The sequence below is a fragment of the Pagrus pagrus genome, assembly GCF_965226575.1.
Source record: "Pagrus pagrus genome assembly, chromosome: 11".
Classification (NCBI taxonomy): domain Eukaryota; kingdom Metazoa; phylum Chordata; class Actinopteri; order Spariformes; family Sparidae; genus Pagrus; species Pagrus pagrus.
Window position 1 is genome coordinate 2,196,843 of NC_140195.1, and position 12,426 is coordinate 2,209,268.

General features: G+C 41.2%; 1 protein-coding gene across 2 annotated transcripts; it reads right to left on the reverse strand.

The window, feature by feature from the left end:
* Positions 1 to 12,135, reverse strand: mapre1b (microtubule-associated protein, RP/EB family, member 1b). Of its 2 annotated transcripts, none has more exons than XM_084365876.1 (7): positions 11,959 to 12,135; positions 9,743 to 9,873; positions 7,473 to 7,618; positions 3,394 to 3,595; positions 3,155 to 3,264; positions 2,851 to 3,003; positions 1 to 2,216 (listed from the first exon to the last, which is right to left on the reverse strand). In XM_084365876.1, exons 2-7 carry the CDS (start codon positions 9,861 to 9,863, stop codon positions 2,172 to 2,174), a joined length of 777 nt encoding a protein of 258 aa, XP_084222002.1. In that variant the 5' UTR covers positions 9,864 to 9,873; positions 11,959 to 12,135; the 3' UTR covers positions 1 to 2,171. The 2 variants fall into 2 exon arrangements, with proteins under 2 accessions (XP_084222002.1, XP_084222003.1); XM_084365877.1 differs by having other exon boundaries at positions 9,743 to 9,876.
* Between the last annotated feature and the right edge of the window lie 291 nt (positions 12,136 to 12,426).

Sequence of the window (12,426 nt, forward strand, 5' to 3'; positions counted from 1 at the left end):
TACCTCCAATGTTGTTTATTTTCAGAACACATAAAAAATATGACTAACAGTACAAACATTCGCCCCCAAAACAGCAGAGACTTACATTAAAGTGAAATAAAAAAAAAAAAGTTATGAAAAATGTTTGCTTATGAAAAAAAGTATTTTTATGAATAAGGCCATTGATAAAGTGTTTTCCAATAACAAGTCGCGAGTAACAGGGATGGATTCAACATGAGGGTGTCGTTTCAAATTAGCTACAAATGTGTCAGAATGACTTCGTTACAGAGTACAGCGGAGAAACTGGTCTCAGATTAGATCCACAATACACAATATTAGCATTAAAATTGGTCAATTAGGGTGTGGAAGTAGGAATAAAGGTGGGGAAAGACACCCGTCCTGCATTCACAGAGAGGAATCGGCCTTCGTCGTGGCGGCCGTCGACTCATTGATCCCACGTTTTTTTTTTTAATCAACTTTGGAAAAAACAGAATCCAACATCAGTAATCAGAGCAGAGGATTCACGGTCGTCTTGACTGTGGTCGGCTACATGAAGTGAACACACTGATCAGCTCACAGTGTTCGTAACGAGGCTGGTCTGGATCTCCTGCCACCCTTTGGGAACCATTTTTACTGGCTGGGGGGCTGATTAAGGGCCACTGGTATGAAACTGCATGTGCCTGAAAACAGACGCTCCGAGAAGAAACGGACAAAACAATCACTGCCGACTCTGTTTGTTTTTGCACTTTTTCCTAAAACTTGGCATGTTGATCACATCTCGTATCGACTCGAAGAGTGAGCTACTTTTTCCTGGATTTAGGAAGTGCACGTTTAGGAAGTCTGAAATGTAAGCAACAAGACCACTGATCTGCTGATTGCGACATTTGAAACCCCTTTTCTCTATTGTCGTGGGTGGAAAAACAAGTTTCTACACACAAGTAGAATCTTTCCAAAAGTGTGATCATTCAGTGAGTGCGAGGAAAACTCAACTTAAGCAGAAAACACATGTATAAAGTCTAGAGCATGACTGACAGGTGCCAAAAAACAGGTTTGAAAACATGACAAAAAAAAAAAAAAAGAAATAAGATGGAGTGTGGGGGGAGGGGGTGAGGGACCATGTGGTAAAACAGTAGCATACATTTACAAAAGCTCTTCTGAAGCTGAACAGGACAAAAATCAGGATGGTGTCGTCGGTGGAGACAACTGGAGAAGACCCGACTGGTGCCTTGTCCCAGACTAAACCCTGAGCCCTTTAGCATCGACGTGAGGAGTCGACAGGCTGCATTTTTCCTTATATCAGCTACATCTAACTGGCAAATGATGTCAGCAGGACTTCTGAAAGTCTGATGGTTAAATTTTACTATTTCAAAAGCACAGTCCGAAGTTAGCCTAAAGACTAAAACTGTCAAAAATACACAAAAAGACTTCAGATTCGGTTAGAAAATGATGCAAAACTAATTCTTCTAGTTGGGAATGTGTGTTTTTTTTTTCTTCTTTTCATCACTTCTGTACACGCACCTTCCTCCAAATAATTAAAATTCAGTGTCAACAGTAGAGGCACAAAATGGCGGCGGTGCCATCACACAAAAAACAAACAATCGGGGTTAGTTTGGGACAACGTGACCAGTGAACTGAATGTCAGGTCTTCAGAGGAGGTTCTTCATGTTTGATTTGTTTCAAATTGATGTTTAAACATACAACCACACACACACGCACGCACACACGCTCAAGTATACACAAACACACACACACACAGAGAACATCACCGTGCTTTTCACACTCAAGTCCATTACAAAAACCAGATATGTACTGCTTGATCTGGTTTCAGGAAGGTTGGGGTTAGGGGCGAGGGTTGGGTTGGGTTGGGTTGGGTTGGGTTGGGGGGAATCTCGCAGACTGACATGTGTGTAAGAAGAAGAGGCAGTGACCGAGGCTTTGTTGATTAATGGTGAAAGATGTCTGAAGAAAGAAGGAGCTGAGCTGTACGGCGGCTGAAGGCTAGAAGAAGAAGAAGAAGTCCGGTAGGTTTGGATTTGGGTCCAGGAGAGGCGAGTGGGGAGGGAAGGGGGGTCAGAAGTCGAGATCAAGTTTGGTGTTGGATATAAAACCAAACTGGCCGTGTTGAGGAAGGATCTCGAGGTGGGTTTGTAGACCAGCGCATCTAAGTGAAAAGCTGCTTGCAGTCTTGAATATTAAAACTCCTCCTGCTCCTCGGCATCCGGTATAACGAAACCCTCCTGGAGAGACAGACGGAGAGAGATGTGAGATGTGAATGAACAGCAGCAGACACAAAAAGTTTATATTTGAGGATACCAGACAAGAGGCAAAATATACACTACACACAGTAATTTGCCAGAATCAGGAAAAAGCCACAGTCAACATGTATATTCAACTGGACGTTTACATGTCGCCTGCAGAACAAAGTGCCACTGAAAGCTCTGAGCCTCAGTGAGCGAGCCGCATGCCATTCCTCTGCAGGAATTTACGCCGGCATCAGCAGTTGTTGACAGCACAGCAAATGGGCTTTAATCTGGTGCTGAGCTCATAATATAACACACTGCTTTACAGAGGACGTTTTAAACAACAAGGCTGGGGACGTTTTATGTTTTTACTGTCAATAAATCACAGGAAAAGAATAAAAATCAACAATGTGTTACTCCAGACATATTCCCACCAGCCCCAAACCCATCTGCTCCAACTTAAGACATATGTCATATATCAAGTATAATTTCTAGTGAAGTCTTTCCCTGAAACAGCTGCTCCCTGTAGTTTTTAATGAGAAAACATATCTCGTCAGGTCTCGACAGGCCCCGACACACCAACTCCACCTTTAACTGGGAAAAGCAGCCTGATAAAAGCAGGTGAACTCACGTCTGTGGCGTAGAGGATGTCGATGATCCTCTGCAGTGTGGGGTCGCCCTCTCCTTCCTTCTCCTGGCAAATCAGCTCAATGTTCCGCAGCTTACCAAAATAAAAGTCTCTCTCCTTCTCCATGTCCTGAATGGTAGATTTCAGCATCTCCACCTGTGGAAAAACCGGCCAGAAGAACATTAAGACTTTGATTTTTCCCCAGGTGACTCTTTACGTATCCTCTTTCAACACTCTTAACTAACAAGTTATTTCACTTTTCAATAGTGACTGTACAGAGCTGGAGATCTTTGTGTGGTGTGCTGACCTCATTCAGGAGCTCCACCCTCTCCTCATCGCCTCCGCCCATCCCGGGCTTCCTCGCGCTGACGTTAGCCACCTTTGGTGCTACCTTAGCAACAGGTGGCCTCTGAGGAGCTGAAGAGACAAGAACACGAGGTTATTAACAACAGACAAACCTTCACACTGAAGGAACCCACCAGCACTTTCCCACCACGTTCCCGATCCAACATCATTTTAAACTGTTTGACCAACCAGAACTCGGACCTTGACTGAAGGCCTTTTTAGGGGGTTTGTTGAGCGCTGACATGGCAGAGTTGGGTGTGGGCATGGCGTCCTGGCCCTGCCTCGCCTCCACAGGGTCGTACTCCTTCCCATCGTAGTTGGCATCGAAGAACTTCTTAAACCACTGGACGAACTCAAAGTTGTCCTGGAACTTCCCCTTCACCAGTTTGTCTACTGGAATGATCTGAAAGGAAAAAGAAAAGAGAATCAGAACCGGCTCGCGTCAAGTTATCTGAGCTGTCGTTTCTCTGTCGGGATAGTCTGTTAAAATACTTTTTTTTTTTTCAAATGTCAAATGATATCAGCTTAAACATGAGTGAAAAGTTGAATGATTTTCCAGAATATCTTAGTATTGGGCAGCTGGCATGGACTCCACAAGTTAGTGTAAAACCTGCTGACTCATGTTATCCCAGCCTGATTTGACAGTGTTCAACAAAGCTTCCTTTTTAGCTTCTTTAGTGCCCCCATAGATGTTCAATAGTGTTGACGTCAGGTGACTGTGGGGGAAAATCTTCAAGTAGTTGTGTCAAAGCTCTGAGGTGTTTGGGCTCATTATCCTGCTGCAGTATGAATCCTCCTCCACAAACATCAAACCAGAGGGTGGAGCATGTCTCTGAAGAATGGAGTGGTGCTTCTCCTCGGTCAGGGTGGAGTCAGTCCTGTGCAGGAGTCTGAAAACCGCCCCGGACTTGAATCTTCCCACCACCGTGTTTCACTGTGGGTTTGAAACACCGTGGTGTCATTTTCTCTCCTGGTCGACTCCTTACATTCACCCTTCTGTTGCCGACACTAATCTATCACTGGGATTCATCATCACTGAGAGATTCTGGTATTTCTTAGCCCACCACAAGGGTTTTTCCTTGTTTCTCCTTCCTGAAAAGTGGTTTAGAAACTGTTCTTCGTCATCAGAGACACCACAAGACAGTCATCTTCTGACAGGACAACTTAAATAAATTCTGTATCTGTTATTAAGTTTCTTTTCCATCTCTCAGGAAACTAAGTTTAATGTATTGATCTGCTGAGGGTGTGCTCACTTTCGCATTTGCTGTGGATACACACTAGACTTCACTGACACTCAAACTACACTGATTTGTATAGTCATGATATGACTCTGAGAAAGCGTCACTTCGCTCAGAACAATTTGACTTCTGTCGTTGAATTTCTAATATTTCCAGGTTTACGTGACAACAAAGAGGTTTTTAATGCGGTCTCAGACTTCTGGACTCTGCCGTGTGAGTGCACAGTATATTAGTCACTCAAAAGATAAGACGCTAACACCAGCAACCATGTTCAGTTTTTATCAACCAAAAGCGGATGCTTGGTCGTCAGCCTTGCAACCACTTTTAAAAATTAGTGTCGAGTTGGGATGGAGAGATAAAAGATTTTATTGCAGATATTGGCAAAAAAAAATCTGTCTAGCTTGCTGACGTACGGTCCTATATTGGTGACTCGATTTATCAAATCGTCCCATGCCTAGTGTTGAGCCCTGATACCTCAGTTCTGGTATATATATGTTTAGGTATTATCAAAAATATAATCTGATACCCACGAAAACCGAAAAAAGAAATAGAAACAAGGTGCCGCTTCGTTACAGACACATCAATACTAAAGAAAGCAATCACAGAAGCGTCAAACAGGAAGAGGAAGCTGTTAAATGTCACGGTCACTCTGTCTCTGAGTCAAAGAGCAGCGACTAACCTGCTGGAATACATTATGAACCAACCGTGTCTGGACTGTATTGTATAGGACGCTACGCCCAGAAAAGATTTTTGTTAAATGGCCAAAAAATGTCCTCAGTTCTGGTACGTACATTCAACACAGAGCTGACCAGAGTCTAAGCCACAGTAAAAGACAGAGCAGCAGTGAAACAAAAACAGAAGTCAGTGAGAAACACTCGGCCGCGTCTCTACTCAGCGACAGAGGAAGCTGACATCATCAAACAATACACACACACAAAGCACGACCGTCCACAAAGCAGACACAATGCCTGGGATTATAACCCTGCACAGCCATGAATACACTGATGTGCTCTACAGGTTAAGTATCTGTTACATCGATCTATGAGATGAAACACTGTCCAGGCCTTTCAAACAGCACAGATCTGCAGTAATGAGGTAACACAAATGGACGGCAGGAAGGAAGTGGAGCCATGAATAAATTATGGCAGCTTTGTCAATAGTCCTGCAAGCTGCTGCGTGTTCAGTCTGAAAACAAACGATGACTAAGCTGCCCTGCCTTTTATAATCTGTGTGCACCTTCTGACAATAGCAAGACTTTATGAAGTGTCCAGATCTACAAGAAGTTCCTTAAATCAATTACAAATGTGTCTCAAAGCCTCTGATAGGTCAGCTAAAACACGACAAGTGCACGTGGGCATTACAACTCTGAGAAAAGCGTATAAAACACAGAATTATTCAACGTGTAAATGGCGTTTCATTCCTTTTTGATAGTACATAATATCCAAAGAGTGACAGATGAGGTAACACAGTGCTGAGCAGCAGATCAGCAGAGGCAGCTCAGCTGGCTGAGAGGAGACAATGATGGAGTCTGCATGAGAAGCAGCAGTGAGGAATGACGGTGAGGTCACTCGCAAAACATTTTATGATACTCTGATCCAACAACCAACCCGAGTGGTCACAGGACAAAACATTCTGTTTCCTCTTCTTGAGGTAGCAGCGTTGTGTCGCAGTTTCAATTTCAACTTGGACTTTGAAATATTTGGTGTCACTGTAGAGATAATTATTATTTACACTGACAGAGTGTTAGGAGAGAGGGTGGTATAGTAAATACAGCTTCAGTGTTTTCCCCACCACAGGACAGAGAGGGCGGACAACATGATTAATGTTCACTCATTTTCAGTGCTTCTGATAACGGATGTTAAAAACAAACAAACAAAAAAAGTCTGCTGCTGTTCATGTAATCCAAACACTTCCTGCAGCCTCTCAGGATTTAAAGATTTTCATCAGCCAACCACTGCAAGGTTTTTATTGTGAAGCCTGCATCAGATTAGACATTTCTGTGTGCCGATTCATTCTTTTTATTATAATTTATATTTTCACAAAGAGTGGGTTGACATGGGCAACACAGTACTTTTGAACAAACAGCGTTTTTCAATGTATGTAGAACTCATAGGAACACGTGTAGTCAGTATTTTGCTGTGACACTGGGAGTTTAGTCGTCTATTGTTGGAAGGTTTGTTTGTAGGTGTTTTCGTGTGATGGCGTTCTTGCTAGTAGTCAGAAGCATTTCACATCATGCTCTAACTGTATGTGAGCGTCAGATGCAACATGATGACATTTAATCTATTTAATATGCCGATCAGATGTGCACTGGAGATCTGCAGGTCTAACAACTGAAGTAAAAGGTAGGCAGGTTTGCAGAGTTGGCATGTCTTCCCACATTTGTAATTTTCAAACTGAAAACAAACACTTTATATTGTGATATTTAGGTTTTATTTGGGAATTGGAAATGAAAAACAATACAGCCAACAGCAAACAGAGATGGTGTGTTTTCTTAGCAGAAACTTTAAGCTCTCCCTCCAGCCAGCTGGCATCTTATTTATGTTTTTGTAGTAAAAAAGGAGCAGTATTGTATAAAAAATTAAATTTCAATTGTCAGCTGTTTCTCGTCTGCTTTCAACGCGATCGACAGAAATGAAAATAGAAACAGGGTGTTGGGCTCAAAATGTTTCTTGCAGCCAGTTAGGACACTTGAACAGGAAACAATGAAATCAAGCTGATCTTGTCGCTGACACTTGCACTGCATGCGGTTAGGACACAGTGTTAAAGTGATATTGCTGAGTGCTGAGGTATAATGTGCAATCGACTCCTTTTCAAAATATCAGATTATGTTCCATCATCTCAACTGTGCAGATTTCTTTTAAATACCACAGAAGGAAAATGAGACAACGTTCAGGTTTCTAAGCATATAATCAACACCCAGAAGTGCCCTCCAATATCAGGAATTCCTTCAGATATTATCAGTTCGTCTGAACGTACGTAGGGAGCACACCACGTAACATGAAGCTGATGCGTGTGCAGTAGGTGAGAGTTGTTACTTACTTTGTCGACTCCCATCTTTTTGAAGGAAACCTGCAGAAGCTTGAAGTTATGGATGTATTCATGCTCCAGCTTGGCACCGAATTTTACTTTCTTCAGAGGCACACAGGAGGGAAACAGCATGTCCATGAACTGGCAGTAGGCAGCACCTGGACAAAAGAAAATGACCCAGAAAAACAAGTCCTCTTATGTCTGATATAATCCAAATCAGTACAAGGACTGAGTGTGTGCTGCATGTTCAAAATCCATGGAAGAACAAATACAGCATGTAGAGTGAGCCCCAATCCATGCCCACTTCTTTCTACAATATTACCCAAACACGACCTTCGTCTCGTCACGTTTTAGATTTGCTGCGCAGTAGGGTTTTCAAAAATATCAATTTATTGAAACTTATAGATTCTGAATTTCTCAGATGCTTATTTTCTGCAGTATCGATACGACGGCACCAGCTGTGCTTTCTCACTCTCTTCGGACAGCGAGTTGACACATGCACTGCTGCAGTGCCAACATAACCCTGCCTTCTCCACCTCCAAGTTAATTACCTTAGTTGCTGTTGTGCTCAACGCAGAGTACACAACCTTGTTATATTTTATGCCCACAATGTTGTGTCAATTCTTCCTTCTGGTAATGAACATCAATATTTTTCAAGGTATAATATCGAATACTGAAATTCCAGCATCGTGACAACACTATAGTGCAGTGCTCAAAATACCAAGATGCACCTGGATGCTTTACAACTCATTTTCTATCAAATGAAATTATTATGTAAGTGCATCACTCAGTATCTCTAAAATACAGAAGATCCTGGCTGTAGGCACTTTTTATATTGCTTTTATTTCATAAGTGTCCAGTACTTTGACAACAAGTGGAAGAGTATCTTATTTCGACCTGAACTCTTGAACTGCAGATGAAAATCCAGCTGACTAATATATCTGTCCACCAGAGATTAAAACAACCTGTGCCTTGTTCTGACACGCCTTTTAATTACACACACAAAACTGGAGGATAGATGTTAACAAGCCGCACAGACAATGTGCAGACGTACAACACAAGCATGCACAGGCAGATGGGTGTGAAACAAAGAGGTGAAGGATATTAACTGTTCATAAGCTTTAGGCCAAAAAAAAAAAAATTAAAAAATCCTTTTGGCCTCAACTGAACCGTTTGAACCTGCGCTAGATGATGTGTCCGACAGCAACGGCAGTACAGCGTGTTTTACAAGCTTTTTCTGAATCGATGGTATTGTATATATGTATATTGTAATTATGTTAATTATTTTGTCTTGTTTTATACCTAATGTTTCAATTGTATTTACATTTATTATTTGTTTGTTGGCTATTTAAATATGACTTTTTATTATGCACCTTTGAAAAGGCAGCAATTGAAGGTTGAGGTCCTGACAGCCAGTTACATCACAGACGTCTAGCTCAAGTATTGTACGTAGTTACACCTAAAATCAGGACTTCTAAATCAGGACATCTTATTTTTTTGTGTGAAGAATCAGAACTTCCAAGACTGTAAACATGAGTAGACTGTACTCAGTTCAAATTTAAGACAACTGAACCTGACTGAAACATCTTTGGCCATTATTATCAGTCAATTTTGGTCAATCACAAATATATCGGTATCGGCGTACATGTTGCTCAATGTGAAAATCTTTTTCTCAGAGATTATTATGCAGGGGAAAAAAATGCTTGGGGTAATTTACAATTATCAAAATCCTTGTGAAGTTTATAGTTTCATTTTGGACTATTAAGCATTACATATCTTTGTCACCAGTGTTTGATAACCACATTTGAGAGAACACTGCAACAACTGTGTGAGTTTTGTACTCCCTAATGGTATCCCCCTCCAAAAAAAGTGGCTGGTAAAATCTGATCACTCGGTACCCTACTGGCAGGTGGACAAAAAGTAGATTGAGCACCCTGATATGAAAGTAGTGAAACTTTTAAATCGTTACTTTTTGTGCAAATTTTTTCCAAATGTTTCTTTGACGAAACAAAGCTTCAGCCTACAAGAATGTGTTTCATTGGATCATGTTATATATACAAAAAAACATCGTCAACATCTTCAGCATCAGTGACGGCTGACCTATTGTTCCACAACACCAGTGAGGTCACACAGTCATGCAAGATATCATCATGCATGATCACAGCTCTATTTCCAATGTGAACACTCAGCCTGGAACTGAATCTGACAACTGTCTGTTAACGAAACACGCCTGGTCCTCACACAATAAAAGAAAGACTAAAAAAAGCAGACTAATGTGTTACCTGTACACAACATTTCTATCTTGGTGAGGTTCATCTGTAGAGACTCATTGATCCACACCAACATGTCATGACGACTTAAGTTGTCACTGGTCACTGAGGTCGAGTACACGTTCACAGCCATTGTCGGTCACCTGCTGACACAGAGGAGAGAAACATTTACATGATGACTTATTTATCTGTCTGAGTGTCTTTTAGAGCAGACAATCCAACTGGTCACAGATTAAACATACCAGCACAGAGCTGCTGGGAGACCGTTCCTTTATATCATCAATGCTGCGTCATCATTATGAGGCATTTTTCACTACAAATTGGATTAACATGACCAAGACCCACCTGATGCACAGACACACATAGCAACTGTGTTGATTAGTTATTAATTTTCTAATAATACATAATTTACCCTTTTTTGTACCAACAGTGAGGCTGCAACTATGTAAATTCTTGATTATTTGGTTTGCAAAATTTCAGATAACTGTATAAAACATGCCCATCAAAATGTTTAACATCCAAAGTTTACACCCTCATATTCTTTGTTTTTGTTTTGTCCGATCAACAGGCCAGAACCCTAAAGCATTCAGTTCAATATCATACAAGACTAACAAAAGACAGCAAATGTTCATATTTGAAAAGCTGGAACCAGTTAATTGCTGCCATTCTATGCTTAAAAAATGTATTAACCAAATACACTTATGCACAAGGCATCAAGAATTATTGTTATCCTCTTATCTGGGATTTTCCTGCAGCCCAGCCTCTTACTTTGTGACATGGAGAGTGTTGCAGCACCCATCTATCAACATGTCACTTCACAATGAAGACAAGCTTGTAGGCATCCAAAACAATAAAATAAAAATAAATGTATTTAATTGATGGCTGATTGCAGCACTGTAATCAATTACAAATGTCAGCTCCCACAGTCCCTGCTGGGCCTCATGTCCAGGTCAGGCCAGATGACAGAAGTAGCTGGAGGCTTTACTTCACATGGAGCCAACTATTGTCTTTGGATGTGCAAAATCTGATCCCGGGAGATTATTCTGAAGCTAAAGGAGAGATAACTCTGTCACGTGATGCTAGGTTTTGTTGTCTATTTATGAAATTACAAATCTTGTTTTTTTACCTGCTATATATATATATATATATATATATATATATATAGGTTAACAGCAATTAATTGATCATTGATCATTAACATCCCTAATATATACATTCAATGGCCAACTCATAGCTACTACAGGACTTCTGTGAACATTGAATTTCAGTTGTTCTGAACTGACAGGCCCAACAATTCACAATGAAGGGCAGGTCTCTAACATTACTGCTAACTTCATAGAGCTAAAACGATTGTTAATATCGTTTATCTCACTAATCGTCTCAGTTATTTTTTCATGTAAAAATGACCGACTAGGACACTCTTCCTGCATATCAAATAGTATAACTGTATGTTTTCTCTGTTTCAGATCGTTGTGATATTATTCATGTTGAGGTTTCACAAGCAACATGATGACCTCAAATAAAGCTCACATCACATCACATTTTTGTAATTTGCTTGACTAAAAGATTAGTCCAGGACATTATCGGCATATTGTCAGTTATAAGATAACCGTCAGTTGGAGCTAACAGGTAACAGTTAGCTCAATGCAACAGGGCCCGGTTGAGAAACTTGTCAAGCTAACGGTAGCGGCAGTGAGCCAACTGGCAAGCAACTTGGGTTAGCTCCCTAAATAGCTAGCTTAGCCATATACGGCTACCCGACAGACTGTATGAGCAGTTACCTAGCAAGCTACCATCTGTCAATTTAGTAAAATTAGCGGACAATTAACTTACATTGGAGACCAAGATGTAAGTAGAATTGGCTACATTTATGTCACTGGCTAAACACGAGCATCGGCTAATGTGAGCCAGTCTATCAGACACTGAGACGTTTTCCCCGCCCTGAAAATCACCGAGAGCCCTGCTAGCTTAAATTAGCCTGTAACGATTAATTCGACTAATTTTGAGTGTTGGATTTTGAAAGCACCTGCTTTGTCCACATGTGAACCGTGTGTTGAAGGAAGTGGCCTACGCTGTAAGCCTCGCTGACGCTGGTTAACTCTGGAAGCGAACTGGCGCATCCCGGTTATGTTCGTGCGAGTCACAGGCTAGCTTCATCGTAGCTAACAGCGCTTAGCCTCCGCCGCTTCACATGCCGGCTAATAAATGACACCGTGTTTGAAACCTACCTTGATTGGATTGGCTTTCACACTTCTTGGACACAATGACTTATTTTTCTCGGCGGTAACTCTCTGTCATATGAAGCCTATCTGTAATTGTTTCGACGTTATTGCCACTTCTGCTTTTTCTTCGCTCCTTCTTGGCAGTTCACGTTCACTCTACCGGCAGCGGAAGAACCGATTTGATGACGTCAGGACGTAACGGGTAACGCCTAAACGTGACGACGGCGAGAGACGTAAATATAAAACCGGAAGCGGAGCGGAAATGAATAGAAGATAAAAAAAAAAATACATTAAAAAAGGAATATAATATTTATATTTATTACAGGGTAAATATCATAAACATAAATACAAATGGAACAACAACAAACCCTCCGTAACGTTTTTAAAAATGAATGTAAACAATACAAACTGATGTCTGAGAATAACGACTACATGAAGCCGTGTCTTTGTTCCTAAGATTTACTGAAGGTATCC

Coding starts and splice junctions, on each gene's coding strand:
- mapre1b (XM_084365876.1), bottom strand. CDS start 9,863: ATGGCTGTGAACGTGTACTCGACCTCAGTGACCAGTGACAACTTAAGT. Junction 3,004..3,154: donor GGGTGGAGCTCCTGAATGAG/GTCAGCACACCA, acceptor GTTTTTCCACAG/GTGGAGATGCTGAAATCTAC. Junction 2,217..2,850: donor ACATCCTCTACGCCACAGAC/GTGAGTTCACCT, acceptor CTGTCTCTCCAG/GAGGGTTTCGTTATACCGGA.